At 46.7% G+C, this 27,994-nt stretch overlaps 11 protein-coding genes and 1 non-coding gene across 12 annotated transcripts; 7 read left to right on the top strand and 5 right to left on the bottom strand.

Moving 5' to 3' along the window:
* The first annotated feature begins 1,226 nt into the window (after positions 1–1,226).
* On the top strand, positions 1,227–2,324 carry POJ06DRAFT_251441 (60S ribosomal protein). Its single transcript, XM_056187395.1, has 3 exons — positions 1,227–1,355; positions 1,437–1,549; positions 1,636–2,324. The coding sequence occupies exons 1-3, from the start codon at positions 1,340–1,342 to the stop codon at positions 1,885–1,887; spliced, it is 381 nt and encodes a 126-aa protein (XP_056044863.1). The 5' UTR covers positions 1,227–1,339; the 3' UTR covers positions 1,888–2,324.
* Positions 2,325–2,389: 65 nt separating this feature from the next.
* Positions 2,390–3,440, top strand: POJ06DRAFT_96441 (uncharacterized protein). Its single transcript, XM_056191822.1, has one exon. It carries the CDS (start codon positions 2,525–2,527, stop codon positions 3,275–3,277), a length of 753 nt encoding a protein of 250 aa, XP_056044862.1. The 5' UTR covers positions 2,390–2,524; the 3' UTR covers positions 3,278–3,440.
* Positions 3,441–3,501: 61 nt separating this feature from the next.
* On the bottom strand, positions 3,502–5,197 carry POJ06DRAFT_281182 (lariat debranching enzyme, C-terminal domain-containing protein; the record flags this gene model as incomplete). Its single annotated transcript, XM_056189932.1, has 3 exons — positions 3,502–3,587; positions 3,641–5,051; positions 5,081–5,197. 3 exons carry the CDS (start codon positions 5,195–5,197, stop codon positions 3,502–3,504), a joined length of 1,614 nt encoding a protein of 537 aa, XP_056044861.1.
* Positions 5,198–5,380: 183 nt separating this feature from the next.
* On the top strand, positions 5,381–6,841 carry POJ06DRAFT_96425 (chorismate mutase). Its single transcript, XM_056191821.1, has 3 exons — positions 5,381–5,795; positions 5,850–6,113; positions 6,181–6,841. The coding sequence occupies exons 1-3, from the start codon at positions 5,588–5,590 to the stop codon at positions 6,480–6,482; spliced, it is 774 nt and encodes a 257-aa protein (XP_056044860.1). The 5' UTR covers positions 5,381–5,587; the 3' UTR covers positions 6,483–6,841.
* Positions 6,558–8,422, bottom strand: POJ06DRAFT_96421 (ZPR1 zinc-finger domain-containing protein). Its single transcript, XM_056191820.1, has 3 exons — positions 7,254–8,422; positions 6,871–7,200; positions 6,558–6,813 (listed from the first exon to the last, which is right to left on the bottom strand). The coding sequence occupies exons 1-3, from the start codon at positions 8,274–8,276 to the stop codon at positions 6,775–6,777; spliced, it is 1,392 nt and encodes a 463-aa protein (XP_056044859.1). The 5' UTR covers positions 8,277–8,422; the 3' UTR covers positions 6,558–6,774.
* Positions 8,423–9,303: 881 nt separating this feature from the next.
* On the top strand, positions 9,304–9,377 carry POJ06DRAFT_t39. Its single transcript has one exon. It is a non-coding gene; the product is annotated as a tRNA-Ile (tRNA).
* A 288-nt stretch (positions 9,378–9,665) lies between these two features.
* On the top strand, positions 9,666–11,229 carry POJ06DRAFT_281179 (uncharacterized protein; the record flags this gene model as incomplete). Its single annotated transcript, XM_056189931.1, has 2 exons — positions 9,666–9,702; positions 9,755–11,229. 2 exons carry the CDS (start codon positions 9,666–9,668, stop codon positions 11,227–11,229), a joined length of 1,512 nt encoding a protein of 503 aa, XP_056044858.1.
* Positions 11,230–11,413: 184 nt separating this feature from the next.
* POJ06DRAFT_96383 (uncharacterized protein) lies at positions 11,414–14,431 on the bottom strand. Its single transcript, XM_056191818.1, has 2 exons — positions 13,254–14,431; positions 11,414–13,196 (listed from the first exon to the last, which is right to left on the bottom strand). The coding sequence occupies exons 1-2, from the start codon at positions 14,085–14,087 to the stop codon at positions 11,598–11,600; spliced, it is 2,433 nt and encodes an 810-aa protein (XP_056044857.1). The 5' UTR covers positions 14,088–14,431; the 3' UTR covers positions 11,414–11,597.
* Positions 14,432–15,711: 1,280 nt separating this feature from the next.
* POJ06DRAFT_96386 (S-adenosyl-L-methionine-dependent methyltransferase) lies at positions 15,712–17,534 on the bottom strand. Its single transcript, XM_056191819.1, has 3 exons — positions 17,302–17,534; positions 15,826–17,255; positions 15,712–15,768 (listed from the first exon to the last, which is right to left on the bottom strand). Exons 1-2 carry the CDS (start codon positions 17,437–17,439, stop codon positions 16,044–16,046), a joined length of 1,350 nt encoding a protein of 449 aa, XP_056044856.1. The 5' UTR covers positions 17,440–17,534; the 3' UTR covers positions 15,712–15,768; positions 15,826–16,043.
* Positions 17,535–17,836: 302 nt separating this feature from the next.
* POJ06DRAFT_195283 (sister chromatid cohesion C-terminus-domain-containing protein) lies at positions 17,837–23,871 on the top strand (the record flags this gene model as incomplete). Its single annotated transcript, XM_056184987.1, has 15 exons — positions 17,837–17,945; positions 18,004–18,199; positions 18,263–18,393; positions 18,447–19,552; positions 19,605–19,692; positions 19,745–19,992; positions 20,048–20,527; positions 20,577–20,941; positions 20,995–21,475; positions 21,528–21,812; positions 21,866–22,108; positions 22,161–22,506; positions 22,568–22,805; positions 22,861–22,996; positions 23,056–23,871. 15 exons carry the CDS (start codon positions 17,837–17,839, stop codon positions 23,869–23,871), a joined length of 5,268 nt encoding a protein of 1,755 aa, XP_056044855.1.
* Positions 23,872–24,058: 187 nt separating this feature from the next.
* Positions 24,059–25,373, bottom strand: POJ06DRAFT_96296 (uncharacterized protein). The gene is made up of 2 exons (XM_056191816.1): positions 24,764–25,373; positions 24,059–24,711 (listed from the first exon to the last, which is right to left on the bottom strand). Exons 1-2 carry the CDS (start codon positions 25,025–25,027, stop codon positions 24,247–24,249), a joined length of 729 nt encoding a protein of 242 aa, XP_056044854.1. The 5' UTR covers positions 25,028–25,373; the 3' UTR covers positions 24,059–24,246.
* A 566-nt stretch (positions 25,374–25,939) lies between these two features.
* Positions 25,940–27,942, top strand: POJ06DRAFT_251427 (pyridoxal phosphate-dependent transferase). The gene is made up of 4 exons (XM_056187394.1): positions 25,940–27,084; positions 27,130–27,316; positions 27,361–27,655; positions 27,712–27,942. Exons 1-4 carry the CDS (start codon positions 26,017–26,019, stop codon positions 27,779–27,781), a joined length of 1,620 nt encoding a protein of 539 aa, XP_056044853.1. The 5' UTR covers positions 25,940–26,016; the 3' UTR covers positions 27,782–27,942.
* The last annotated feature ends 52 nt before the right edge of the window (positions 27,943–27,994 follow it).

The following is a 27,994-nucleotide window of genomic DNA, read 5'->3' as shown; positions in this document are numbered from 1 at the left end:
TCATGCATTTGGCGGTTAATGCTGGCCACGCGCAGCCGGTCCTGAACGATGGCGTCGTCCGGCATTCGTGCCCGTGGTCGACTCGTTTCGGAATGCACAACCTCATTAGCCTGCCAATAGAGCGGATTCGTTTGTGTAATAGGCGCAGCGTATCCCGGAGCTTGCGGAAAGGAAATTGATCTGTCCGCAGGCCCTTGTGGGATCCTCATTGACGGGCTTGTTCGATATGCGGTATCTGGCGTAGCCTGAAAAGGGAACTGTCCTCTAGGAAATTGAATCGCATTCGCAGAAGCACCTGTATAAACCGAGGTGGTCGGACGGTTTCCTGGAGAAGGAATCGCCCATCCATAATCGCCAACAATTGAAGGAAGTTGCACCTCCTCAGCAAAAATTAAAGGATCCAGCTTCTTTGCGTCAGACATAAGTCTTTCAGCTTTGAACAGCATCCTCCGAATACGGATGCGCTTCTCTTGAGCGTTCATTTCTTCGATAGATGCCATGGCTGAAGGCGCAGTGTATAGCCCAGTAGCATGGACATCATTCGCCGGTACTTGGCCAGGCTGACCCTGCCTATATACTGTATAAGACATCAAGCATTATTTTGAATCGGTCCAAGGCTAAACTCGTCAAGATGTGGCAAGAGGGATTGGACTGTAGCCGATTAGCGACCAAGAACGAGAATATAATCCGCGAGGCAGCTTGGCCACTACTTAACGCTATGGCTTACCACGAATATCAATATGATTATACGACGTGTAACAAATCGAAGCTCAGACAAGTCGTCAAAGAATGGAGTGTCCAATGTGACCGCCGTCGCCTGAATGCTATGGACGCGTTTATTTAACGATTGCTTTCAACCTAGACTTTAGACCAGCCCGCTCCTGCGAAGTGCGGCTGTACCCGAAATAATGACCTTACAACCTGACAATTCTACAACACTACACTATCACCAACGCTAGAGAGCATTAGCGGACTCAACTATACAAAGTACAGTTGACAAATGGTGACTGAGCTAGAATCTAAGAATACATGGTCACCATCGCATCTCCAATGAGGTTCCGACTTCCACAGTTGCGGCTCACATTCACTTACCAGATCATGTCTGACCATGGGTTAGGGATGCTTCAAACAAGTTGAGGCTAGAGGGTCTTGTACTGAAGTTGTCCGTACCCTACCTGACTTGCTCTAGGGCTTTGATGCGTGACTGCTATATCGTGCGGCGGGACTCTCGCCATCACCAACTCCCGTCATCGCGAGCTGGCGGAGGGTCAGTGGTGATCTTGACAAAAGCTGTTGGCGTTCTTATTCCGCACGCTTGATATCACAGCGCAATATTACAATGAAGGTTTCTAAAGGTATGACGGCATTATTTCTTATGACTGGATATCACGGATTGGTCGATAGTTAAGGATACTGGTGCTGATGCAATTAATCAGATGTCTCTTCCTCCCGCAGCAAGTCGCGCAAAGCTCACTTTGCCGCTCCGTCCTCGGTCAAGCGAGTGATAATGTCTGCCCCTCTATCAAAAGAACTCCGAGAGAAGTACAAGGTTAGTTTGTGATAGAGACTGTCGTGGTGTTCGAATGAAGCGTATTTGGACATAGGACAAAGTATTGATGATTAACTGTTTGTCAGGTCCGATCGGTCCCAATTCGCAAGGATGACGAAATCTCTGTTGTTCGGGGCTCATACAAGGGCAAAGAGGGCAAGGTTACTCAGGTTTACCGCTTGAAGTACATCATTCAGGTCGAGAAGTTGACCAAGGACAAAGTTGACGGATCGTCAGTTCCTGTCGCGGTTCACCCGTCGAAAGTCGTCATTACCAAGTTGAAGCTTGACAAGGACAGAGAGAACCTCTTATCTAGAAAGGCGACAAAGTCAGCATAGATGTACATTGTATTTAAACAAAGAATAATGGTAGGATGTAATAAAAGTCAGTTTCAGATTGCATTACTGTCCGGAAATGTTTTCTACAAAGCCCTTACAAGCTCTCAAGATCGAATTAACCGGAGTACAGTCTGATAGGGTCTGCGCGTTACGAGACGCCCTGGACTGAAGGTGATCATGGACGACTTTTGGGAATTTATCTCCACGCGCACGCCGTCATCAAGGTGCGATTATATGGTATTCGAAGTAATTTGAATTCCAGAAGTGGTAAACGACTCCCATAGATTGATTATGATTGGCGTTGATTTCGACGTCGGTTTTACTTGTGGCAGAATGCTACCTTTTCTCCATAGAGGTAGAATTTTGAACGCGAGCAAACATGTAGATAACTATCATCATCGTTAATTAATCAGGCTTGTTACGATTTTGCTCATAAGACGTTGACAGTTGCATCGTGTAATCTTATAGCTGGTGCCGGCCACTCTCGTGCGATAGAGTTTGCCCACCGCTCTGCCTCGCTCCTTCATCCAAGCAGTTACAACGGTAGCCAATGCAATCCCGCAGTATTGGGATATGAACGACCGGGTTCGCACTACTTATTAGAACAGTTTCATGATAATATGAGCACCTTGTCAGGATGTCCGCATCAGACACGAGTACTATTTCGCATCTGCAGTCGTCTGCGCACTCACTTGTTCGATCATCGCCAGCCATTGCCTCCCATCTCTACGGCAAGTTTCTGGAGACAGCTAGTACAAAATACATAAAGCTTCCAACTCAACTAGCTCGTTCTGCATGTGCAGCATGTAATACAGTCTGGATTCCCGGCTACAATCTGCAGGTTTATCTCCACAGCTTCCGGGCAAAGACACCGGCTTCTCCAGCTAAACGCAAGGATAAAAGGCAGAGAGAAGCGGATAAAATCGTGAAAGAACACCTCGACCATCGCATTATAAGCGTGGATTCGAAGAAAATTGAAATCAATAATCTGCCACCGGAGAACGACAAGGTTATGGACGGCAAGGACAAGCGAGGCAAATTTACGGTCCTTTGTTATATATGTTTAACATGCACGCATATCACGAGGTTCTCGATCCCTGACATCAATTCCAGTTTGCAAGGTAAGAATATTGTGTCGCGCGTCATGGAGACGCCTACATCGACACCGCAAAAGGCGGGCGGAAGCGAGGGTCAGCGCACACCTGTCCAAGATACCCCAAGCTCTGCCAAGTTATCAACCAGTGCCTCTAGCAGAAAGAGACAGAAAATGAGAAAGCAGAATTCGCTGCAGCAGATGTTAGCTAAAGTCAAGGCAGAAAAGTCGGAAAGACAGGGGAACGGGCTGAATTTAATGGACATCATGAAGTCCTCTAGCAACCAAGACAGTTAAAAGGAGTTGGTTGTATATTATGTAGTATAGGGTTTGGAGGCGCTGTTGCTTATGCAAATGTCATGCTTCATTTTATATTCTTATTTACGATATGACATCTACGGGCGGGTGAGACACGACATTTAGTGCTTAATGTGCGTATATACACTATTTGTACATAGATAATGACTATGCAGCTATTGGCATATATGTCAATTATGACCTGGTCGCGGCATTCGTGGCAACTATTGACCCGGTTCTCTCCGTATTCGATTTGGCATTCCCAGTAAATCACAAAAGACTTGCGTTTGTTCGTTGTTGTATTGAGTAGCTAGTTTTGTAGGCGTTAGGCTACTGTTGCTATCATTAGGTAGTCATACGTACGCTGAAGTTTGGCGGTGTTCCTGGAGGAATCATCTCTGTGGCTGCAAGGAGCAGTTGGATGGAAATTATTCGGCACTTCCAGCTTGCCTAACTCCACTATATTGCTCTGTACCCACTCACGGGCATCACGAATTTCTCTTGCCAATGTTTCCCGCTCGGTAGTCGTAGCAAATAATTCTGGTTGTTGCACATCTAGGCTCATGTAAGATTCCATAGCTTTGGCAATAGCGAGCCATTCCGGATCGTAGCAGAGTTTATGCGCTCCATTCTGTTCCTGTGTTCGCACTTGAATAATTTGTAAAAAATTTCTCCTTGGAAGGCACTTGTCGAGGGCCAGAAAGCGTGTTGCACTAAAGCCACGTGCGTCCGTGGTGTTTTCAGTCTGACCTGCGGCAGCATCACCAACTACTGATTTCAGGCACGCAGATGTTGCCCGGCCTGAGATAGTATCTTCGTCAAACGATATCGGAGTGTCGACCTGATAGTCTGGAATTGGGGCAGCGGAAGCAAGATTGCCCTCATCTACTTTGATGTCGTCATCAACAGAATCCACTACCACCTTCTGGGAATTCGGGGCCGGAATCTTGTTCGCATCTTGCCCGTTATAAGTTTCTATTGCAATCTCATCCTCGTTGGTATAATTATTTGCGACAGCGGCGTCAGCTGTCGTTGGCAGGTCGTCGAGGTCGATGGTAATCTCGTCAGCATTTCCCGCCTTCGGTATTTGGGGGAAATATTCCGTCATTTGACTCGCATGATGTGTAACCGCACTATTTCTCTGGTTCCTAGGCTGATGCTTGACAATGGCTGCATATTTCACGTGCAGATGCGCACTTAGCCAATGCCGCGGACGCAGTCGCCTCAGAAGGCTCATCGCGGGAGGAGACCCTAACGCATTATTGTCAATATCTGACTTGAAGTATTTCTTCTTGGCCAAAAGCTCGTTCAATTGTCCATATTGCTCGACTCCCGCAGGCCAGTCGTGAGATACCATAATATCAACACGTTCAGATACTTGATAAAGTTTCAGTACGTCATACTGTCGAACGTGATATATAGATCTCTTTGTGCCTTCCGTATACGGCACTCTCTCAAAGTGGCCTTTATAGTAGTCACCTTCTTTCCAAATTCCAGACAGCCCTCCAATTCTGACTCCATCAAAATTCAAGATATTCCCAGCTCCAATGTAGTAAATATTCGGGGCCACCCAACCACCGTAATATAACTCCCATAGGTAATTGCTTGCCTCGTGGTTGCCCCCAATAAATATTGTTGTTATTGGTGCCTTCTTTTTGCCTGAATAGTAATCATGAAAGTCGCCGAGCCGGTAGTATTTCGCAGGAATGGCCATGCAATTAAGATCCCTCCAGTTTCTCACCGCCCGTACAAACAACGTTAGATGTCCCCGTTGCTATGAGGATTCGATGCTAATATTCATACCTGGAAATCTCCTCCAATAATAAGCAGACTGATTGGCACACTCAGTTGTTGTAGTGACTGGTATATCTCGTCGAGCTCGCCGTGGCAACACCCCTCGAACGCGATATTGACAATCATCTTGAGATCCTGCTTGCTCGCTCATACAGGTGATTGTGCTCGTTCAGTGGTCCATGCAAAGAGTACATTGACAGCTAGTAACTCTGTAGAGTGAGCACACGGCGCGGTTTGAACGAATATGCGTAGGCGTGGAAGAACCTTATGTGCGGCGCCAACCAAAACAAACTTATCGCAAAATCGGCCCGATAGGCTACCAAAACTGCCCACTCGCGTTCTTTCCTGTCGGGCACACCACCAGCATTGATAAGCGTGCATCAATTACTATTCTACCAATCGAATCGGTCGTAGAGAATCGGCGTATAATTACACTCTAGGTCACTTGCACCGAGACGTAGTATTACACTACACGATTAGAATACTTTGCACACTGTCCGATAGTCAGCCTACAAAATGGACTTCTCAAGGCCGGATACGGTAATGGATCTTAACAATATTAGGGCGGTATTAATCAGGATGGAGGACACTATCGTATTCAACTTAATTGAGCGAGCAAAATTTCCACGACAGCCGTCGATTTACGAAAACGGTGGAATCTCTATCCCAGACTTCGATGGGTCATTCGTCGATTGGATTCTTCGAGAGGAAGAAATTGTCCATGGTTAGTCGACATGGGTTGTCATTGCTAATTTGGCGTTGACTAATGACTCAATAGCCAAGGTTCGACGTTATCAATCTCCAGACGAGGTTCCGTTTTTCCCAGATGAGCTACCAGAGCCTATATTACCACCAATTTCCTATCCACCCGTTCTGTACCCGCATCCCAACAAGGTGAACGTGAACGATCGCATCAAAGTCTTTTATGTGAATGACATCGTACCGTCAATATGTCCAGAGGGCGAACAGAAAGAGAATCTCGGCAGCAGCTCGCTTTGCGATGTTGAGTGCCTAAGGTCACTATCTCGGAGAATACACTTCGGTACGGAAAAAATGAAGAATTGTTAATCATACGTATCAGGTGAATAGCTAACTACTGGTACGCGCAGGCCGTTTCGTAGCAGAATCAAAATTCCTTTCCGAACGAGAGACGATTACGGCCCTGATCAAGGCGAAGGACGTGGCCGGCCTAGATGCGGCAATTACCAATAGTGCGGTTGAAAAGCAAGTGCTTGCACGGCTTAAAAAGAAGGCAGAAACATACGGCATAGATCCCTATTTGAAAGCCAGCCCAAATGACAAAAAGGTTGATGCAGACGCTGTTGTTGCGATGTACGAGAATTGGGTCATCCCGCTAACCAAAGAGGTCGAGGTGGAATATTTATTGCATAGATTAGACCATGAAGGCTAAGGAGAGTGCCGAGGTAGCGCTATAGCTAATTAAGCATCAACTGGGCGTATTATTGCAAGGTTTTTCTTACTGGGCTTCCTAAGACATTTCCACCTGGACTAGATCTTCCTATATCTTATGTAAGCTGGCTGACCACCACGCCGGCAAAGTAACCATTAATTGAACATCAATGTGCAAGTGTCCTTTTTCAATCTCCCGAAATTTTGAGAACGACACGATATATAACGTCAAGGGGTCACTCTAAATATTCCTGCTACCTCTATGTACACTATTTACTCCAAATATGTTTAATCTAAACATTGATCTCGTTAAGTCCAAGATCCTCGTTTTGCTGTGAAAATACAGTTAACAATAATCGTGGTTTGGAGGACGCACAAGTGAAACTCACCTCCGCGGTTCTCTCAACTTCTTCGATCGTCATATTAGGATCCGGGTCAGGTGCATACACATTTTGCAGGTAACTTGCTGCCAACGGATCATCCAAGATGAGAGTGAAAACGCGTTTGCCATCAATAGCATCTTGAAGACCTTGCAAAAAGGTTCTCCACCGCTCAAGACGTTCGGGATCCATACTATCGGACGTCTCATTGAAAACTCTGGTGTCAAGCTGCTCGTAAACTTCTCGTAACAGACCTTCCAGAGTAGTGAACCTTCCACCCAGAGTACCCGCAGTGAGGTCTAGGTTCAGTTCGGGGATTGTGAGAGCGCATGTCTCGCTCTGAATGACTAGTTAGCCTTCTCGTAAGTCGCTCTTGCTAACAGAACATATACCTTCAAGATATCTCTGGCCAAATCCTCGGGGTCATCGACCTTCAAAGTGATTCTCTTTCCCTTGGGTGGGATCTCACCACCGGTCTTGACCTCATTACTTTTGTAGCCACAGTTATCGCACGCTGTGCTCATGATGACGACTTCCTTGAAGTGTGGAATATCGACCAACTTCATGTGTGTGTCACATCGTCGCAAACAACTGGGACACGTAGCTTGAAAAGTATGAACCTCATCGTTAGAGATTGGGGCCGTTTGCTGACCATCCGCGTCTTGTTGGCTGTCTTGCTCGACCTCTTCGGCATCACGATCGGCGTTCACTAGACCCAACGTCTCGTTCTGCTGTAGCGTTCTGAAGTATTCAGTCTTTGACCATTTCTCGTGGGATTCACCGGGCGATAGCTCAATCCAACTGTTTCCGGCAGGATCGTCAACTATGACTTCGAAGGGGAATACTGTTCCATCTATCATCTCCTGGATCTTGGTTAAGACAGCTTCAATCTTTTCGTACGCTTCCGGTTCAGTGTACTTTCGAACAGGCTGACTTTGAGACAAGTCTTCCACAACTTCCGTCAGCAAGCCTTCGACCGTAGTAAGCTGTCCTCGCTGATGTGGGATTTCCAATGAAATTGAAGGAAACGCGCAATCACAGGATTCGGATTTGACGACCTGTCTATTTAGATCTTCCTTCGACTCGACCTGAAATTTATACAACGATCCCTTCTCTTGAATCTCACTGGCAGGCTGAATCTCTGAGTTGCGGAATCCACAATGAGGGCACGAGAATGACATGAGAATGACTTCTCTGAAGTACGGGATGCTAGTAAGTAGCAACCTGGTTGTACCATTTTCATGGCAATTCATGCACAACGACTCGATTTCTTGAACAACTTGCGGCTCGTCGTTGGCTTGAGTATTAGCTGAGTCTGGCGCGTCGTTGGTAGTCTCAGCGTGGGCAATGGCCTCAACCGTCGAGCCGACTGGCTGGAAGAGGCTCGAGTTCTTGTCTTCTGGAAGCAGCGGCATGTCGCTTATTCACTCTAGCAACGCAAATGCGCAAGTGTGGAATAGTGGTATAAATAATAAGTGCTCTCAAAGACAGGTAATCTAGCTCTAGGAAACTGAACGACATTCAAATTTGGCTGGACGTGCATAGCGTCAGAAATATCGTCGCTAAAACCCTTATCCCAAGAGCTCGAATATCGAGCTCGCAATGGAGTACGAACATGCTTCCTCCTCGTTGCAATACTGTTAATTACAGAGAACTAGCTATTAATTGACTTGCCATATTTAGCAAAGTTAGGATCCTTTCACGCGTTAGATTTTCGGGAACGTCATAGCGATATGTGTAGTTCAAATCAGAATGCGTATTGAGTCCATACGCGTGAAGAAGAGCAACCAACAGCAAAACAAAATTTAAAATTTCAGACAGGAACAATTAAACTAATAACAAATATCTGTTAAGAAACATACTAATTACGTAGAATTAAAATGAGAATGATGGTTCAAAAAGGGCGTTTTTTTTGTTTGAAAAGCCAGTGTATTATACAAGCTATTTACACGCAAGTTCTGGCGAAAACAAAGGAGCGAACGGAAAACGAAACGGGATAAATATATATATAAAAATGGAAAGCAAAGAAAGGAAAGGAAGGAAAGAACCGAAAAAGGAAAACAAAGACGACGATACCAGTAGCCGGCCAAGGCCCGTAGGCAAGGACACCAAACCAGCCAGCCCGCCAGCCGAGAGAAGAGAATGGTGGGGCAACCCACCCGGGAAAGCAAACCGGGAGAGTTAGCACCCAGGCGCGAAAGATGCAGAAGCGAAGGGGTAACTGGGTAGCCAAACCAGAGACCGCGACGCAGGTGGACCCGTGGGTGATGAAGCCACGGGATCCAGGCGCTGTTCGCCCAGGCTAGGCGGGGGAAGGCTAGAAAGGCAGCAGTGCGGGAAGGGTGACCCAGCCGCCGACCGGTGAAGCCCGCTGAGGCCAATGTATAAAAATAGAACTTTTTACCGAATAATAAGCACAACCTAGGTCTAGCCTCCATGATTGGTCTTATGGCCCAGTTGGTTAAGGCATCGTGCTAATAACGCGAGGATCCGCGGTTCGATCCCGCGTAAGACCAACTCCAATCAAATTTTTTTGGTTATTTTACCGATGAAAATGCTTCATGTGCTTCAAGAAATTAGTCCCTTTAGGTTATTTTACCGATGAAAATCCTTCATGTGCTTCAAGAAATTAGTCCCTTTTAGGTTGGTAATAAAACCTGCTGGGGCCTGGGCAATATATGTACGGATGTTGAAAATTGTGGCCCAAGCGCTCTGGTAGTCCCGAAAATGCTCGTCAGGGGTCTGGTTACGACACGTAACATGTTCGATTTGTTCCCACAATTTCCTGACCATCAGTTACACTAATGAAAATAGCATTTATTCATCCGGACTTAGGAATAGGTATGCTATCAAAATTTTCAGTTATTGCTGTGGTTCTAACGGCGACCGTTAGGTGGAGCAGAGCGTCTTATTGTCGATGCAGCCGTCGGTCTGCTGTCATTAGGCCACACCGTCACTGTCTACACCTCCCGCTGCGACAGAAAACACTGTTTCGAAGAAGTGCGCGATGGAACACTCGATGTCATTGTCAAAGGCGACACGATATTCCCGAGGACAATATTCGGCCGCTTCGCGATCCTGTGCGCCATATTGCGGCAACTGCATTTAACGTTATTCCTCCTACAATACGAAAACACGACGTACGACGCCATTTTTGTTGATCAATTATCGTTCTGCGTCCCACTTTTGAGAATAGGTCTAGATAGATGGAATTCTTCGCCTAATGGCGACAGACGGTCGACGCCGGTGCGACGGAAGCGCAAGGCACGAATATTATTTTATTGCCATTTTCCCGACAAACTGCTAGCTACTAGAAAGTCGCTGATTAAGAGACTCTATCGCTTACCGTTCGATGCGATTGAGGCGTATAGCACCTCGCGTGCCGACATACTTTTGGTCAACTCGCGGTACACGCAAAGAATGTTTCGTCAGGAATTTCCAAGTATTGATCGGACCCCGACAGTTGTGTATCCATGCGTATCCGAATCGGAAGAAAAAAATGAGAAAGTTTTAAAGTTGGTCACCGATTCAGGAAAGGGAGCGCTCGTGTCAGTCAACAGATTTGAGAAAAAGAAGGGCATTGATCTGGCCGTCAGGGCATATGCATCTCTGAGAGAGGCTCCAGGGTTCGCAAAGACAGCATTGTTGGTTGCTGGAGGTTACGATAAGGTGGTCCAAGAAAATGTTGAATGTCTATCAGAGCTGCAAGGATTATGTGACAAGTTGGGTATGGAGCACACCACAGTATGGGACATCGAGAACAACCTGACATTGTTACGTGCAGCTCTGTCGTCGACATCTGTTGTATTTTGCCCATCTGTTTCAAGTCCAGTACGAAATGCGCTAATATCAGGGTCCCGTGCTCTTACTTACACACCGACGAACGAGCATTTTGGAATTGTCCCGCTAGAGGCAATGCTTATGAACGTCCCGGTTATTGCGACGTCAACTGGAGGGCCCCTCGAGACAGTTGACGATGGCGTGACCGGCTGGTTGCGCGCGCCAGATGTCGGTGCATGGAGTTCAGCGTTTCATCGTGTCCTCTTCGAGGCTACAGACGCCGAGCTGAAAATGATGGGCAAGCAAGGCCGCGAGACAGTTCTGAAAAAATTCTCACGCACAGAAATGGCAGCGTCATTCGAACGAGCCTTCCTGTCGGCGTCCGAGTTTTCTTCCGGAGACGACACCGACGCCGGTCAACAGCCGGCGATCATGCGAACTCCAGGGCTACGAGATGGGGCTTGGATCGCTATTTTGGGATGCGCTCTGTACTATTGCAAGTACGGGTTAGCGTTCACGGTGCCCAGTGTGTCAGAAGTCTTAGTCGGAAGCTGCATTGTTCTTGTTGTCTATTATGCATTTTTCTGAGATTGTAACATAAAGTTTGTACGAGATTATGCATTTAAAGTAACGGTGAGAATCTAGAACGGGACATTGTTACATCGCGCGTGTTACACTAAATATCTGAATTATCAAGAACGACATTAAAATCTGCGGAATTAAACTATAATAAAACAAAATGTGCGCCTGCACCAAGGACACCATTCATGGAATCATTACCATGTAAATACAAAAAGTGAAGCCATCTAAGAATATAATCCGTGCTATGACATCGTGCCCATAAAACAAAGAAACGTGGTGATATACAATAACGCCATACAAGAAGGGACAAATAATAGTACACTATGATTCAATCATATATACAGTCATATACAAGCAAGAAATGGACCATGGGTTCAAGTAGATACAGTCTCATCGGCGTCATCCATTCCATTCTCGTCGATGGTCAGTCCACCTATGGATAATAGTTTCGTATCTGGACCATCTTCCTTCATCAGTAACTCCTCGAATTGTACACCCATACTCTCCGCTGATTCTATGCCAATACTATAGAAGTATTGCTTTAGAGTGTTGACACCTCTGAGATAACCCATGTCTGGCTGGTCTGGATACATTGGAGGACAACTTGCATTATTGAGAGACGTCTCCTCCGGAGCAACACATTGAGCAAAATCAATAATGCGTAGATTAATTTTAGAATTGTCGTCACAGGCATCGTACATTAACAGTAAACTCGAGCCATAGAGTCTGTATCCGACTAATCTCTTGATAATTTTCTCAATCTCGTTAAGTTTGCGCAGAATTCTAGGGATATATCTCAATAATGCCGTGTCTGAACCACCACCTGTCAAAAACAGTCGCAAGCAGTCTCGAAACTCCGCCCCAGCATGTACTTTCCGGCCGAAATACTTGTCTTGATAGATGTATTGCTGTTCATTGACTTTCCAGACTTGCATTCCGCAAATTCGAACACCCAATTTGCGACTTGTAGTCGTAGCGCACTTCTTGGCCTGAGACAGTTGCTTGGCTGGCGTGGCGTCTATGCCGTATTGACGCGTACCCATCTTTAGGTCAAGGACACATGGCCGTTTCATGCCACTAGTAAGATCTTCCAACAGCAAGAACCGCTCTGTGCGTGTGTGTCTAGGATTCTGCCGTGTCGGAGAGATCTTCTTAGCCTTTGGAGAGTTGAACCCTGGGGTACGGGATTCATCGGGGCTCGCACCTACTTTGAGTGAGATGAAGTTCCCAGTCGAGGGCGGTCGTTTCTTGTGCGGACTCTCTAGGTCAGGAAGTTCCTGTATATCATCGATCGGGAACAATATGTCATCCTCCTTAGTCGGACCAGCATTTGGTGAGGCTTCAGCGCTGACCTCACCATCGCTGACAGCCGCATTCGGTACTTGAGACCTCCTAGAATTAATGCGAGCAGCCGACGGTAAGTCCGTGGCGCTTAAATGCCGCCGTGAACCCAACAGCCCTTTCTCCGACGAAACTCGTCGATGCGGTGGATGATAAGTAACCGTCGCGAGAGCTTCCACTATCACTTGTTCCTGCAGCTTCTGATTAATCTGAGTGGCACCCCAAGATGGAAATCCTTGTCGCACGGCTGAGTGTCCAGTGATATCATGATTTTGACCGTTGTGGTCATGATACGACTCGTGGACGGAATCTTGCGACGGAGCAGAGGATGAATATCTTTTAATGATGGATTCGGGAATGATATGTCTGTTGTCATCGAGTACTACTTCCGGCAATCTTGACTGTGATCGAAAACTAAAACCGTTGGTAGAGCGACGTCGAGCTTTGATTTCTTCGTCATCGGACGAATCAACTGTGCGCCGTACATTCAAAACACCAATGTATTTTGGCATAAATTTCAGAAGATCGCTATGGTTTTGCTCGACAGCCTCATACCACAGGTTCTCTCGCTTTGCCATTGCTTTGCACACGGCTTTATGTGAAAACCTGAACAATGCATGATGACCTCCAACCTATGGTCGATTCTGTCAGGGGAGGCCAGCCAGTAATAAATGCAAAAGTATGCTAACCTGATGCTTGTAGGGTAAAAGTTCTATCGCAATTGGCGGTTTGTCATCTTCTGACCCTTGTTCGTCGTCGCTGTTATCATTAGTTCTGTGCTGCTGATGCACAATATAAGTCGCAGACGCAACATCGTCATTGTCAACACTCTTCTCGTCCGCCTTCTCGTCATATGCACCGGCGCCATGCCGCTGCCGCGAGAGCGATCCTACATTCCCTTCACTGTCGATTGGTTTAGTATCCTGTTCATCGTCGGCCCTGAATAGACCCAGCAGCTTAGACGCCTTCCGCGATCGGGCGCGGCTTGCAGCCGCTGCGTCAGCAGCAGCCAGAGCATACGCCACTCGGGGAGACATGTCCTTCTCCTGTGTCATATTGGCAATTGGGTCTTCTGCAAAAATATCAGAGATGTTACCACCATTGTCGCCAGTGGGTGGCAACATCGGACTCTCGATCGGCGAGATGTACGGAATCTCGTTCGCTACTGCCATTGGCGGCAGCGAGAAAGCACCCATAGGCGTGCGTACCTTAGCATAGGTGTTCGGCGCTGAGTCTGTAGATTTCTTTTTCTCGACAGAAGGAGAAGTTAGCAGAATTGAATCGCTGGCGGTGTCGGATACTGCCAAATCCGATACAGAATAGGCAGATTGATCTGGCAATACGTCAGGCGAATCCACACCACCTAGGAAACTAGTGTCCTTCGGAAGCTGGAAATCGTGAGCATCCGGCTGATCTGGAGGTAGTGCATTCATGTTGAGGAGCTTTGAGACATTCGTTGCAGTGATAGTAGTGGTTGTGGTACCGGTGGTGTCGTAGGGATCGGGATCGAAGTAATGGGCCATGCCGAATAATAGGACATGCTACACAGCTGGAAGGACAAGCTATGCGAGGAATAGTATTATGCACAGTCACTGTAGCCTTCGCTGCACTACAAATACTGACAAGAGAGGTCGAGCACCGGGTGCAGTCGTCTCTGAGGGGAGCGAGATAGGACAGGGAGGAGAGGTAATAATAGTCCGAAAGACTGCGCGCGATGAGTGGAGGCAAAGCAAACATGAAAGCTAGACTGCGACCCATGCTCCTGTGGCGGCTTTAGCTCGTGGCTGTGCCCGGTGACACAATGTGCGCACCGCCACAAAAAGCGCACCAATGGCGGCGAGCAGTGCTCCCCAGCCGTCCGCCGCACGCTGTCGTCTCCGGTTAACCCTCACCACACATTAGCACACGCGCTCGGCCTGGCTAGCCAGACACGCCCCCGGCGATTCACTCCTCGCCAGGTCCTGTCACGACTCAAATCCGAGCGCCTCGGGATTTCGGGTTACGAACGGCGAAGGGTTGCGCATACGTCGCCGTCTCGGCCGCATTCTGATCCGCGCGCGCCAAAGATATGTACCTGCGTCGTTTTTGAAGTACATTGCCAATCGCTCGTACCGCGTGCGTTCCGACCTTGTGGGCAGTCGTGATTCTTGCTATATCCTAGACTATAACTATCGTATTCACAACGTCACGATTTCGCTGTCAATGTTCCGAATGATCCGGGGTCCATCAGGCGGAGGCTCCATAGCCTTGTTAACGACTTAAGCGTCAGAGCAAGTTGCATATAAAGCCGCAAACGTCCATGCGGTGACATTTCTATTAGAGTTTAACGGGTAACGGCTCAGGCGTCAGGGGCAGTACAGAATGCGTCATGACGAAGTTTCTAAATGTGTATGTAAAATCGTCTCGATCGAAGAGAGGGCGAACCGTCTCAACAATTTCCCCTGCTGAAGTGGACGGTTGCAATACCAAGCTGTGAATTGGCAATTAGGATCTCAACATACCCAGCAATTGCTGCTATCGTCAATGATGCGAGCACTTGTCTGTGGGCATAGAAACCCTCGATTACCGCGAAATTCGCATTATTTCTTCCTTCGAAAAACCTGTACTCAGTTATTCTCGCAAGGTATACAAACCTTAACTAACAGCGAACTGGTATAGCACTTTCGCGGTCTCATCGAGGGTTGCACGTAAGTTGGCTTGAAAACCAGGGGCGGTTCCGGCGTAGGGTTAAAGTTTAAATGATGCGATGACAATGTGTTATGATTCATCTGTCTGTGAGTCACTCCAAGCCAACTAACTCTCAGAGCATACAGCCAACAATTTAAGTAATACAATTGCGTCTTGCAAGAAACGAGACATAAATATATAGGCATCCGTTCTCAACGCGACAAGCGCAGGCAACTGTTGCTAAGGATGGGCTGAGTCGCGTTACGGATCTTAACTAACAGTTGTTGCGATATGAAAGTTACGGGTAATCAAACAGGTTCAATAATTCTGACTGTATTAGATATTTATACGTAACAACACTGTATACCAATTTTCCTATGGAAAATTGCTGGATGTGGCGAAATCCTAGCGGCGTGTACGTCCAGGCAATGAGAATCTTTCGAGTTCAAAGTGAAGCTAGAAATTGCGCCAAATCAGACATCACAAATGACGGGACTAGTCCCGCACGTCTCGTTCTGATGCTTTGAATAGTGGCACCTATTGTTGTGTCAGCATACTTTCTCGTCCTTTAGTCGCATGAAATTATCTTCGTACTTAGTTTAGTTAAGCTTTAGTCGAATCTGGGTCCCCCGCAACCGAAAGACTGTAACTGTATATCTTCACTGCAAGTGAACGGGTCCAGTTGAAGTTATATCACCTCTACCTCACAGGCAAGGAGCAGGGTCATCACCATGACAGCAGATCTAAGTGATATTCCACATGTCCACGGCCGGTTGTGTTAAAAGTCTTTGTCCGCATGCCACAATAGCAGTTCAAGCTTTTGTGACCGAAAAGTCACCACAAATATGCATGACACCAGGAGCAAAACTTTTAATTTTCTCGACGTGAGTTACCGTAACAGACGAACCAGGTCTAGATTTGCACGCGAGATGTAATAACTCAAGCTCTGTTGTTCGCGACCAGCGATCGACAGCCGAGAAACCCGCGTTGGCATGAACATGCAGTGCGACATTGTCTTCAGATGAAAGAGAAGCCAGCTCAGTTGCGATCGGCCAGCTGTGTTCGCTAGACGGCAATAAGCCCATGTTGATGTGACTGATATTATACTTTATCCTGTGTTTATCCGCTGCGGACTTAATTCTTGAGATCGCATACTTATTGTCCTCTAAGAAAACCACAATATTGGGAACGGCATCTTTGTTACTTTCTATGATCCACTCTTCACCGTGTTGAACCAAGCGTACTTTCCATCCGTTTGCTTTCGCACCGCGAAGAAGGCCCTCGACACTCCAGGGATTAATCTCCCAGCAAAGCACCAGGCTAGCGCCGCGCTTCGAGTAAGAGAACGTAAAGTAACCAATTCCGGCATATAAGTCCACAATGGTCTTGTTCGTGACATTCTCCAATTTCAACAGCCGCGCTTTTTCCTTAATATTTCCTCTGCTAAACATTGTATAACGTGGAGCCCAAGTTTGAAATATGCCATTCTGCCACGTAGAGGCCCACAGCTCCCTCAAAAAATGTTCTCGAGACGGTGCTAGAATACTCTCACGACTCATTTCTAGCCCGAAGTCTCCGTATAGACAGACTAGTGACGTAGGTTTCCTCATAACGTTCTCATCGTTCCCTGATATCGGTGAATTTAGGGCGATGTGAGTGACGCCCAGCTTATCCGCCAAAAGTTTGTAAAACTGATTTGCAAAAGTCAAATCGTCTTGAGCCACTGACTGCCACTCGGGAATGTTTTCAAACGAGCTGGAAGATAGTAGCAAAAATTTGTCATAAATATAGTATCGATGTGGCAGTTGTCTTTGTATCCGATCAAGTGTCACAGTCGACAGACTTGGGATCGCTAAGGTCTCAAGAACGCTCCGTACCGCATACTTCAAGCCTGACGGCGACCGAACATTCCCTGCGCTCTCGTGCCTGTCGGAGACCGCGATTACCTCTAAGGAAGTTTTAAAGTCGACGAGCTCGGGGAAGTCGGCTATTGTAATGCCCTCCGGATTCACAACTTCACTAGTCTGCAATACATTAACACATAGAAAATATCGCAGACACTGCAACTACCTTTGTGGTAAAAATTAGAAAGCCGTTGTCTTCTTTGTCGATGCCTCGTTGTTTGTCAAAATGGCCGCACTTCTCAAGCGCAGTCTTGCAAGCTTTGACTATTTGCCGGTCGGGGGTTTGGATGGCCAGTACATGCATTGAATTTCCAGACCATAGATTTTCTAAAAAGACTTCAGGAGAATAAAGTCGCCTCAAAGTAATAGCGTGCCGAAAATTGGATAAATAACTCGCCCCGAAACATTAGCTAACACTAACTAGACTTCGTGCGGCTTTCGCGACTGTGGCGCTAATGACACCGGGGACTCCAACGCGTCGAGATCCCCCAAATGTCCGAGCGACGCGCGACTTTTCGAGCTGGCCCGCTTCGACATCATGTCACCCTGAACGCTACGGGAATACAGCCGCAAACGACATATTGTCGCTAGAACCTGAATCGGAAGTGTGATTTAAATGACTTAGCTGTGCAGTTGTGGTGCGGCTCTTTTCTCATCCCTGCTTGCTTCTCAACAGGAACATAGAAGCGCTACTTGCTGCAATGGCGCAGCAAAACCAATCAAATTCGACACCGCGGATACAGGTTCCCGTGACGCTTAGTAACGCGTTACAATACACGGCGTTCACGTCCGTGACCCCTGCTGGTTCGGGTGTGTTCTGCCGGTTTAATTTGTCGACGGAGATGGCGGTAATTGATGAATACTCTAGTCCCGTCTCTGGCAAACGTACCGGAGATCACTGCACAAACATCGATATTTCAGCTTCCGGAGCAACAGCTGATTCAGTCACGACAGACCTTCGATCTGTTAAATGCAGTGCCTCAGAGTGAACAGCATGCTTCGCTGATTGAGAGTCACCTACAAAACCTCCGAGGATATCTCACCACACCAGATATGCAGCCACTGTATGCTGTCACTTTCGATGAATAGCATAATTCTCTTGCGAACGGATTACTAATGCTACTCAGAAATTTTGAGGTTCCGGCCGCTTTCAATTCCTTGCCTACTATTCATGAGCCAATGACAGCGCGTGTCCCGTCCTTCGGTCTCGGAAGGTTTTCAGAGCGTCTACTGCTTGACTCGGATGTGCCCCTTCGGTGTAAGGTACTTTTTAAGCTTACTTGGTGATGGAAAATTAACTGTGATTTACAGTTTCTGTCGCAAACCGTGAACAACTGCCACTGCAGTGCGGAGTCGATCATCCTGATATTTCGTTAGCAAATATTCTGAGGACCGTGCAAGACGCACCGTCCTTCCCGGCCCCTCTGGTCGAACCAGGTCCACCGCAAGAAAGGAGTGCCGTCCGGTACGACGAGGAATTGGCAATAGCATCTCCGCAGAGAGCTCTCCAGGAGGTCAACGGCAAATCAAAAGATGTTGAGCATCAAAGGAAGCGACAGAAAATGGAGATGTATGATCAGTCCGTGGTCGCTAAGCCTGTGGCCAAGGCGGCTCAAGCCCAAGCCCAAGCTCAAGCTCCAATGGACGCTTTCAGTACCTTACCGACATCCATCAACAATGACGACGGCCAACTACAAGCTCAGTCTCATTTCGGCCCCAATCAGGAACCATACGTCAGCTCAATGGCACAGAATTCGACTCCAACTAGGGCACAACAGCAAATGAGTTTGAACGAAGAAACCAATATGCAGCGTTTCCAGACTCCAAGCTATACACTGTCAGAGATGTCATTCGCCAAGCCATGTCCATCCTCTGCTACGTCGCAAGGTAGTGCATCGGAACGTGCTGTTGAGCCAGAGTCAGTCTCAAAGAAGCGACGGCGTCTAGATGAAACCAAGCTAGCAACATTGAAGTCTGACGTTGATGAGTTGACGTTGAAGGCTCATTCGGCACTGGAAGGGCTGCAATCCTTGATCGATGCGATTTTCGAGGCCGATGATAATACTGAAAGGGATACTTCAGGAGCTGAGCGCAGATTATCGTCGTTTTGGGTTGTTGGAGAACTGGAGACTGAGCCGCTCCTTGCTAACGATGCGGAGATTAGATTGGAAGGAAATTTGCGACGAGCTATGTCCAGCAATGTTTACCGTGAAATTCCGCTGGACGATATACTACGGCTTCAGAAGATATGTATGAGGTCAATCAGAAGTGCCAGTGCGATAGCATGGAAAGGAAAGGACGGATTGATAGACGCCGAAGACTCTGAAATCTTTTCGGCAATCTCGTCAACGGATAATGCGTTAAAGGCTTGCAAGACGATTACCAGAACGATGCTCGGCGATCGTGAAGAGAAACAGGTATGACTTTAATGCGAACACTTGATTCGATATGTCTGATGGTCGCCAATAGATCTGCTCGGAGGATATAGTGAAGGAGTTAGTTGACTTTGTCAGCCATCTCCTTGAGTCCCTTTTAATTCCTCTTATTCCTGCAATTTGTAAGTCGTATTACGCTGACTCGGGAAAAATGGGCTCTGACTGTTTTACTAGCTGAAATGGACCAGCTAATACAGTACAAGACTCTGATTGGTGGCATTGCTCAGGAAACTATTAGGGTCCTGAACTTGTTTTATCAGCTACTAGGCGTGCAGGATCTGAGTGAGAATGTTATTACTCGACTAGAATTTGCCTCAATCAATATTATCTTTGCCGAGAACGCCGCAAAGGAGAAAGAGTCATATCTGGGGACATCTAACATTGAGAATCTGCGTGTCGCGACTATGGATATTCTGGCTCAGGTACATTGTTCCATTCTGTTTCCGTACGACATGATGTTAATGATGGCCAACGTAGGTTTTCGCCTCATATCCCGATCAACGAACATTCGTTCTCGGTGAAATTCTTGGAAGTCTAGAGAAATTGCCTGTTAGTAGATTGACCGCTCGGCAGTATCGGCTCGTCGGTGGTGGGAGTATCCAACTTGTCACTGCCTTGATTCTTCGTCTTGTTCAAACCGCGGGCTCAATAGACAGCAGAAGTTTACGACTTGACGGCTCAACTAATTTCAGCCTTACGACTGCAGAGGAGAAGGAGATCGAGTTTAAGGATAGAGATGAGTTTATTCAAATATGTCAGAAGTGCAGCGCGGAAGCTATAAAGAGCTCGACGGATGTGGTCAATTTTCTGGTAGAACGAGCAATGAAATCTACCAAGTCGGGAGATGCTCCATACCGTTTGTTACTGGATCTGTTCACTGAGGATTTTATCACAGTCTTGGAGAACCCTGAATGGCCCGGTGCAGAGTTATTGTTGCGATGCCTAACGATGCAGATGGTAAGCTGCCAGTGCTGAGATTGTTCCAGGACTTGGCTGACTTTCTAAGATTGGATGCGCGAATGGCGAGACATACGGCTCACAGGTGAATTCAATGTCACTTGATCTTTTAGGCATTGTCAGTGTTAAGTTGATATCGTTGCACAATCATCCTGCCAATATCCCTGATTTAGCCCTTGTGTCCACAAACGAAGACGTCGAGAGAATTGATAACATAGCGAGCTCAATTTTGCTATACCTGCATAAGTCGCGGCTTGTAGACTCAACCGCGAAGAGCTCATACGGATACTTTTTTTCAACCTGGACGTCACTACTCGGCAATTTCCTTGAATCCGACTCCACCGACACTATTATAGAGTCTGTACGAAAGCTTATGAGGGCCGTTAGTGATGATTCCTGGGCATCCAAGGAGGAGTGAGCATCAGACTTTTGGCCCATGACATGTACTATTTCTAATGCCTGTACAGCTACACAGATGACTCACCAGCTTCGATGAAGGCGAAATATGATCAATATTTGAAACTTTTACCGCTATTTAAGCTATATGATAGGATTCTGTCTGAAATTCTGCGAGCGCTCGACCATCCACGGATTGTATCGCGAACAAAGGGCCTTCGCGTTCTTGGCTTGCTACTCGCCAAAGACCCATCTATTCTTGGGAATGCCAACGTAATGGACTCGGTGTCGAGTCGTCTGAGGGACAGTTCTCCACAGGTGCGTGACGCGGCGGTTGATGTTGTTGGAAAATATATACTCGTCAAGCCCGAAGTGACTAAAAAGCTTTATCCGATATTGTGCGAGAGGTCTGGTGATACTGGTACAGGGGTTCGGAGACGTGTGGTAAAGTTGCTAAAGGATATCTATACTGCAACTGCAGATGTGGAAATCAGAACGCAAATCGGAGACAGGCTGTTGAGAAGGCTAGAAGACAACGATCCTGGCGTTGTGGTGAGCAGAATGTTGGACAGATTTGTGGAGTCGATAAACTGACAAGGTGCAGACTTTGGCTAAGAAAACGCTGGAGGAGTTATTATATGGTCCGACCAGTAGCTTATCGGAAGTCGACGAATTGGGTTTCAGGACGGAAATCAACATTAGAGTTAACATTTTACTTCAAATCCGCGACAGGAGTGAATCAAGCGCCCGTTTACTTCAAATGCTGACGCTAAGTGCATTTGAAGAGTCCGACGTCAGCGCTTATAGCGTACAGCAGGCGCAAATAGTCTCAAAAGCGATGGTCGAAAATTTGTTTGAAGCAGTTATTGACTGGACAGATTCTAGAAAGGTAAGCTTCGGTTGGCGTCAGCATCTGTGGGCGACATCCTGACCTTGACGTAGACATTGCTCCAAAGTTTGTTCGGGCTCCTGTCAGTGTTTGCAGTTGCCAATAGGTCACTTTTTGAAGCCGATCAGCTTGTCGCTTTGCAAAGCTATTTGGACGATACAAGGACGGATGCATCTAGCTTTTACATATTGCTCATACTTCGACATGTATTGCCGGTTGTCGGTTCTTTCCGCCCAAAATTCTTGATTGAGGTTCAGCAATCAATATTGAAGCGTCTAACTAAATTTACTTTGAAAGTAAGTGTGTTGCCACCTGCACGGATTCGCCGCTCATGCTGACGTTGACTAGGAGCTCTCGGAGGCAGTCCCATGCTTACGGGACATAAGCGATGTGTTGAAGGACACTCGCCGGTTAGCGGTAACTACTGGATCTTGTCTCAAGTCTCTTTATAAGTTCAGGGACGTACTTGTAAAAGGTCAACTTACCATTGCAGATCCGAGAGTTGTGCGTCTGTTGCATTTGTTAGGGCATCTCGGACGATATTGCAATCTAGATTCCCACAAGGAAATTCTCGAGGAGAAAGAGCTAAAGGGCAAAGGACGTACTCTGTCCGAAGCGACTATTCTTGCGTTGCAACTATTTACTCGACAGAGTGCTGCGGCTGGAATTCGCAGAACGGCTGTAAGAAACTTAGGTCGGTCTCCCTCTGTTGTTTAGTTGCTATATTTAAATTCCTCACGCTATATCATTATTAGGAATGATCGCTATCGCACATCCCAGACTATTCTTAGAGTCATCGATTATCAAGATTCTTGATGCTGCGCTGGATAGCGACGACGTGGATCTCAAGGATACAGTGATCAAAATGTTTAACGAATTTCTCTCGTACGAGCAAGCTCGGGCAGACGATGCTGTCAAGAAGAGAGGTGGCTCAGATGAGAAGGTCGACGTGGCCATTTTGAAGGGAGAGGCCAAGAACTTCTCCGCTGACAGGTACGCATCGGACCAGAATTAATTCTTCCCTGTTCGAACTAATTTTGAATAACAGCGTTTGCTCTTCTCTCGTGCAATTATATCTGGATCGGATATTTGCCATTGCCTTAGGTTCTGAAGATGAGTATGCGTTTTCCGCTATACTATTGGTGGAGAAGATAGTCAGGCAAGGATACGCGAATCCACGAAATGTGAGCTCTTTTTCGTCACTTTTGCCTTTCTTTAGAAATTATCTTACTAATGAAAACAGTGTATTCCGGTGCTTGTTGCTCTCGAGACATCTCGCAGACCAGTCGTGAGATCGTTGGCACTCGAACTTCACCAAACTCTCCATGAGAAACATGAATCACTTATTGAAGGAGCATATCTTGAGGGAGTCAGAGCTGTACTTGATTACAACCGCAGGCAGAGCGCAACCAATCCGACCCGATCCATGTCTAGAAGTGACGAGAATCTAAGACCACTTTATTCAGTGATCAAATCAAGTCGCAGCACCAGAAAGAAATTCATTGGGTCTGTGACGAAAGCAATGGATTTTGACGTTTCAAAGTTCGTTAACGAACAGTACGATTCCGCGATTAATCACCTTATTTACGTTACGTTCAGCGTCCGAAATATAGCGTGCTTGGATTTCTCGACAGCGGACGAACCTCACCATGTAGTATACGCTGTGGATCAAATAATTGGCAGTAGTGGAATGTCGGTTCTATACATGATTACAGATTACCAGAGCCAGCTTTCTCAATTGAGTGAGACACCAGTCGAAGGGACACCCAAAACCACGAATCTAAAGGGCCTAACAATATGTTGCGCTATTTTGTACGCGCTGTGGCAAATACGACAGCATATCAAACGACTTTACAATCTGTCCGAACAAAATTGCCGAACTTATCAGCCATCGAAGTCGGCAAAGGACACACGACCAATATCAAAAATTACTGGATATGACGAGCATTTGCACCTTGAGGATTTCTGTCTTCATGAATCATTCGACAACGATGATGAAAATCTTGCTATACTTGAACGAACTAAAGATATTCTGGCTGCATTAGATAATTCTTATTAATCAATATCAAAATTGATGGGTAATTTCGCTGGCTGTCGTTGTTACATTAAGGACGTGAGACATGTTTGCGCGCATTTGTAGCATATAGTGTTAGATATCATCGTATACTTCGTTGCTTAATTAGCTATGTCTAGCTCTGCTAGTTCTTTCTGTATTATTAGATTGAAGATGGGTTTCGCTCAAGGCGATGAAATGTTGTATTATACAGTCAATCTTACTCGTAACAGGATTGAGAACGGCCATAACCGGGTAGATCATACTATCTCTTAAAACTGAATCCATAATGCCTGCCATGGAAACATAAGTCCTCCATAGTACCCACCCAGAAATAATTCTTAAGAGTCTGCTCAACCGATGTGTTCATTATCGGATTATTTAACTAAGAGATGGCGCAAGTGCAACTAGCGAGAACGACAAATATGATGCGGAGGGAGATGCAGCCTGTGCTTCTCGATCCATAAATCTCTTCACAAACAGCACGGCAGCCGGCGAAAGCACGTCATTCTCCGGTGCCAGCTTGGTTAACCGTATTGGACCTGCACGACGACCATCTAGTTCATATAAGACATTTGATTTACTCTTGACGAACGCAACGAAATGAAGATTGACTTCTTCTGTCGCATCAGGCGCAGTAGTATCTCCATCGGACGCCACCGCGGAATGTGCTGCTTCTAGTGAATTCGAATTCTCGATATAGCCGACTCGTTCTTTGGTCGTTAGCGGTGCGAGATCAGCCTTAAACTGGGCCAGAACTGAATTTGGTCGAACGTGATCGAATGCTGGACCGTTTAGTGTTGAATGCAGAACCGCATATGTGCCGCAAGCATTTCCGATAGTTTGCTACACGTTCAGTCAGTCATGGCCCGCTGAGTAGCATTGGCACCTGACATACCTTTAGCCAAATCACATCATCATCTGATGACGTCTCGAAAGGGGGCGTGTCTTTGTCCTGCTCTCGTCTGTATTCCTCATAGGCATCTGATACAGGAAACACTAACATCAAAGCAAGAGCTGGTCGAGGTATAAACGAGAGAAGATCGGGATCGTCGAGGGAGTAGACGTCATGGAAGGAGAGATCGTCAGATAGACCGAGTGACTCCGCCAGACGAGTGAGAACGTCTGGATTGGACTCTAAGGGGACAAACGAGTTCACCATGCCTCCAAATTACACAGTCTAGACGCTGTCCGGTAGATACTTGGTGCCACGCGAGCAATTTTGCAACGACAGTGCCGATACAATCGGTCGAGAACGCGAGGCGTTGGGAGATCACAACTTTACTCAGTATTCAGGAACAAACTGGATCATCCTTTGTAGTTCCTGCGACAATGCACGCCCTGAGAGACGACTCATGATTATACGATCAGGAATAGGAGAATAGGCGAGATGGCACTTTCTGATCTCTTCATCATTATGTTGGGGAAATTATTTAGACATATTCGGCGTCGCGTTTAATAACTCCACGCTCAACTCAGGCTATGTGGGGTCAAAGAGTAATGCGAATGCGTGCACATCGCGAGCGATATAGAGTTTACACTAATGAGCTTGACTTTTGACGGTGCGGAATAGAAAAAGGGCAGAGTGTTAACTATAATAAATATTCTCAACCCTTGGATCTCCATGGACTGTCGATGCAGACGTGTTTAGACGGCAAGACGGACATAAATGGAGGAAAACTGGGATTGGCGGGTTCATAGGCAACATCTGTTCCTCTCTCACTATCTGAATGAAACTGGTGACGGCTTTCCAATATTAATCCAAGCAAACTAGCTATCAAGTGTACCCCCAGTCTAAGCCACCTTGAGGTGGCAGTCATTTCATGTAGATCGTCTCTCACGTCAGTATGAATCAGACTCTACTTCACCGTGAACAAGGAAAACTGATCTCTTCAAGCTTCGTAGTGACAAATCCCGTACAGGAGCATTCCGGGACAACTCTAATCAAAGCCGGACGCAGAGACGCTATGACACTAAGGAGTAAGGGCTAAATAATCTATCATAGCAAGGTTGCAGGATTTTTCAGAAAGTAGGAAATGAAAGTCAATACTCTCAGCTATATACAGTTCTCAGCTTCCCTTACACATAGCCGCTTTCAAGAATGACAGCCCATGACAAATCACGTTTCGACCCAAACCGAATTGGGCCAAAATGAGGTACAAGCACCATCGTTTACAAAAACTTGTTAGTCACTTCGTCGATTCACGTAGAGTTGAGCACGTTTCACATTATTTTCTCACCTGCAGATTCAGAAGAACAGATATTCCGCGGTTTTATGAGCCGATGACCCTTTCTTTCGAACAAAATATTAGTCGTGCTACTGAGCTTGAAGGGTTGCTCGCAGCCGTGGCTCACAGGGCCGTTGCATATGTAGCAGCGGCCGATGACCACAACGCTCGTATTGGTGATCCAGTCCCACCAAAGCAACTGGCCCGCATTCTAGGTAGTCAGTTATCACTTCCTAATGTCGGGGGTGGACAATCTGAGTTCCTCGAAGTACTAGACGAGATCCTTCGTCATTCGGTCGTGACATGGCATCCAGGTTTTATGGACAAACTCTACGCGTCGACTAATCCTGTCGGCGTCGCAACTGACTTGCTACTGTCGATTCTTAATACTAATTCGTATATATACAGCGTGGCACCAGTGTTGACTTTAATTGAGAAGAGGACGTCTCATGAATATGCGGAACTGTTTGGGTTTACTTCGCCATGGTCTGGTGGTATTACCCTTCCAGGTGGATCTGCGTCAAATACACACAGCTTAGTTGTGGCGCGGACGATTTTGTATCCCGACACTAAAGTGAATGGCAATGGCAACTACAAGTTTGTGATTTTCACTAGCTGCCACGGTCACTATAGTGTTGAGAAGGCGGCTATTTCGCTGGGTCTCGGAAGTCAGTCAGTGTGGACAATTCCTGTCGACAAGGATGAGCGCATGCGAGTAGAGATTTTGGAAGAGAAAATCTTGGAGGCTAAAAAGCAAGGATACACTCCCTTATATATCAACGCTACTGCAGGAACAACTGTTTACGGATCCTTTGACCCTTTCGAGGAAATTGCAGTTATTGCGAAGAAGTATGGCCTATGGCTTCATGTCGATGGCTCATGGGGTGGAAATGTGGTATTCTCGGATAAACTTCGATATAAATTGAAGGGAGTAGAGCTTGCAGACAGTTTAACAGTTAATCCACATAAGATGCTCGGAGTTCCTTTGACTGTAAGTCAGATGTATTAAAAAGGTGACGGGTCTCACGTGGACTAGTGCTCATTCCTTCTCGCACCTGATCATCGAATATTCCAAAAAGCTTCGTCATTACGCGCACCATATCTATATCATTCCGATGCAACTGATGGCGAGGACTTTGATATGGGCGACTCTACAATGGGCTGTGGCCGGCGTGCAGATTCGTTGAAACTTTTCTTAGGCTGGAAGTGGTACGGCAAGGACGGTACGTATCTCTAGAGCTGGTTGAATCGTTACTAACTTGTCCAGGATATGCGAAGAGGGTGGAGCAGGCGTTTGCAGTTAGTGCCCACCTTGCTAACCTAGTCTCGAACCGACCAGGATTTACTCTTATCTCGTCGAATCCTCCTCCGTGCCTACAGACCTGCTTCTACTATTCACCGCGCGGAGACGCGATGCAAAACGATGCCGAATACAATACAAAAATCACGCGCGCGATTGCATATGAGCTTCAAGCGTCCGGCAGATTCTTAGTAGACTACGCTCCGCCTACTGAGGCTTATGGCAAGGGAGAATTTTTTAGAGCCGTTGTCAATGCTCCAACGTAAGTACTTGGTAGTTCGCCGTGTAGATCTCATTCTCTCTAACTGTGATATCCAGTACCACAACGGAGACTGTCGAGGAATTGGTGGAAGCAATCGAGAGAATTGGCAAGGCTCTGCAGTTGTAATTGCATATTTCATGTGATTTGTCCTGACAACTGGTTTACTTCATCACGTGCAAGGGTTTAAAAATGGTAGCTATGCATATGGGGAATCGGAAGAAATCAATAATCGTCATTAATAAGAAAGGATTTAATAGTCATCTTTAATAGATTCTAGCAACAGTCTAACCCGGTTCGGTGGGTATTCTGAATACTGAAGACTCGGAGACATTGCGCAGG

Source organism: Lipomyces tetrasporus (assembly GCF_029532465.1).
Source record: "Lipomyces tetrasporus strain NRRL Y-64009 chromosome Unknown POJ06scaffold_4, whole genome shotgun sequence".
Classification (NCBI taxonomy): Eukaryota; Fungi; Ascomycota; class Lipomycetes; order Lipomycetales; family Lipomycetaceae; genus Lipomyces; species Lipomyces tetrasporus.
This window is presented reverse-complemented; position numbering and strand designations above follow the sequence as displayed.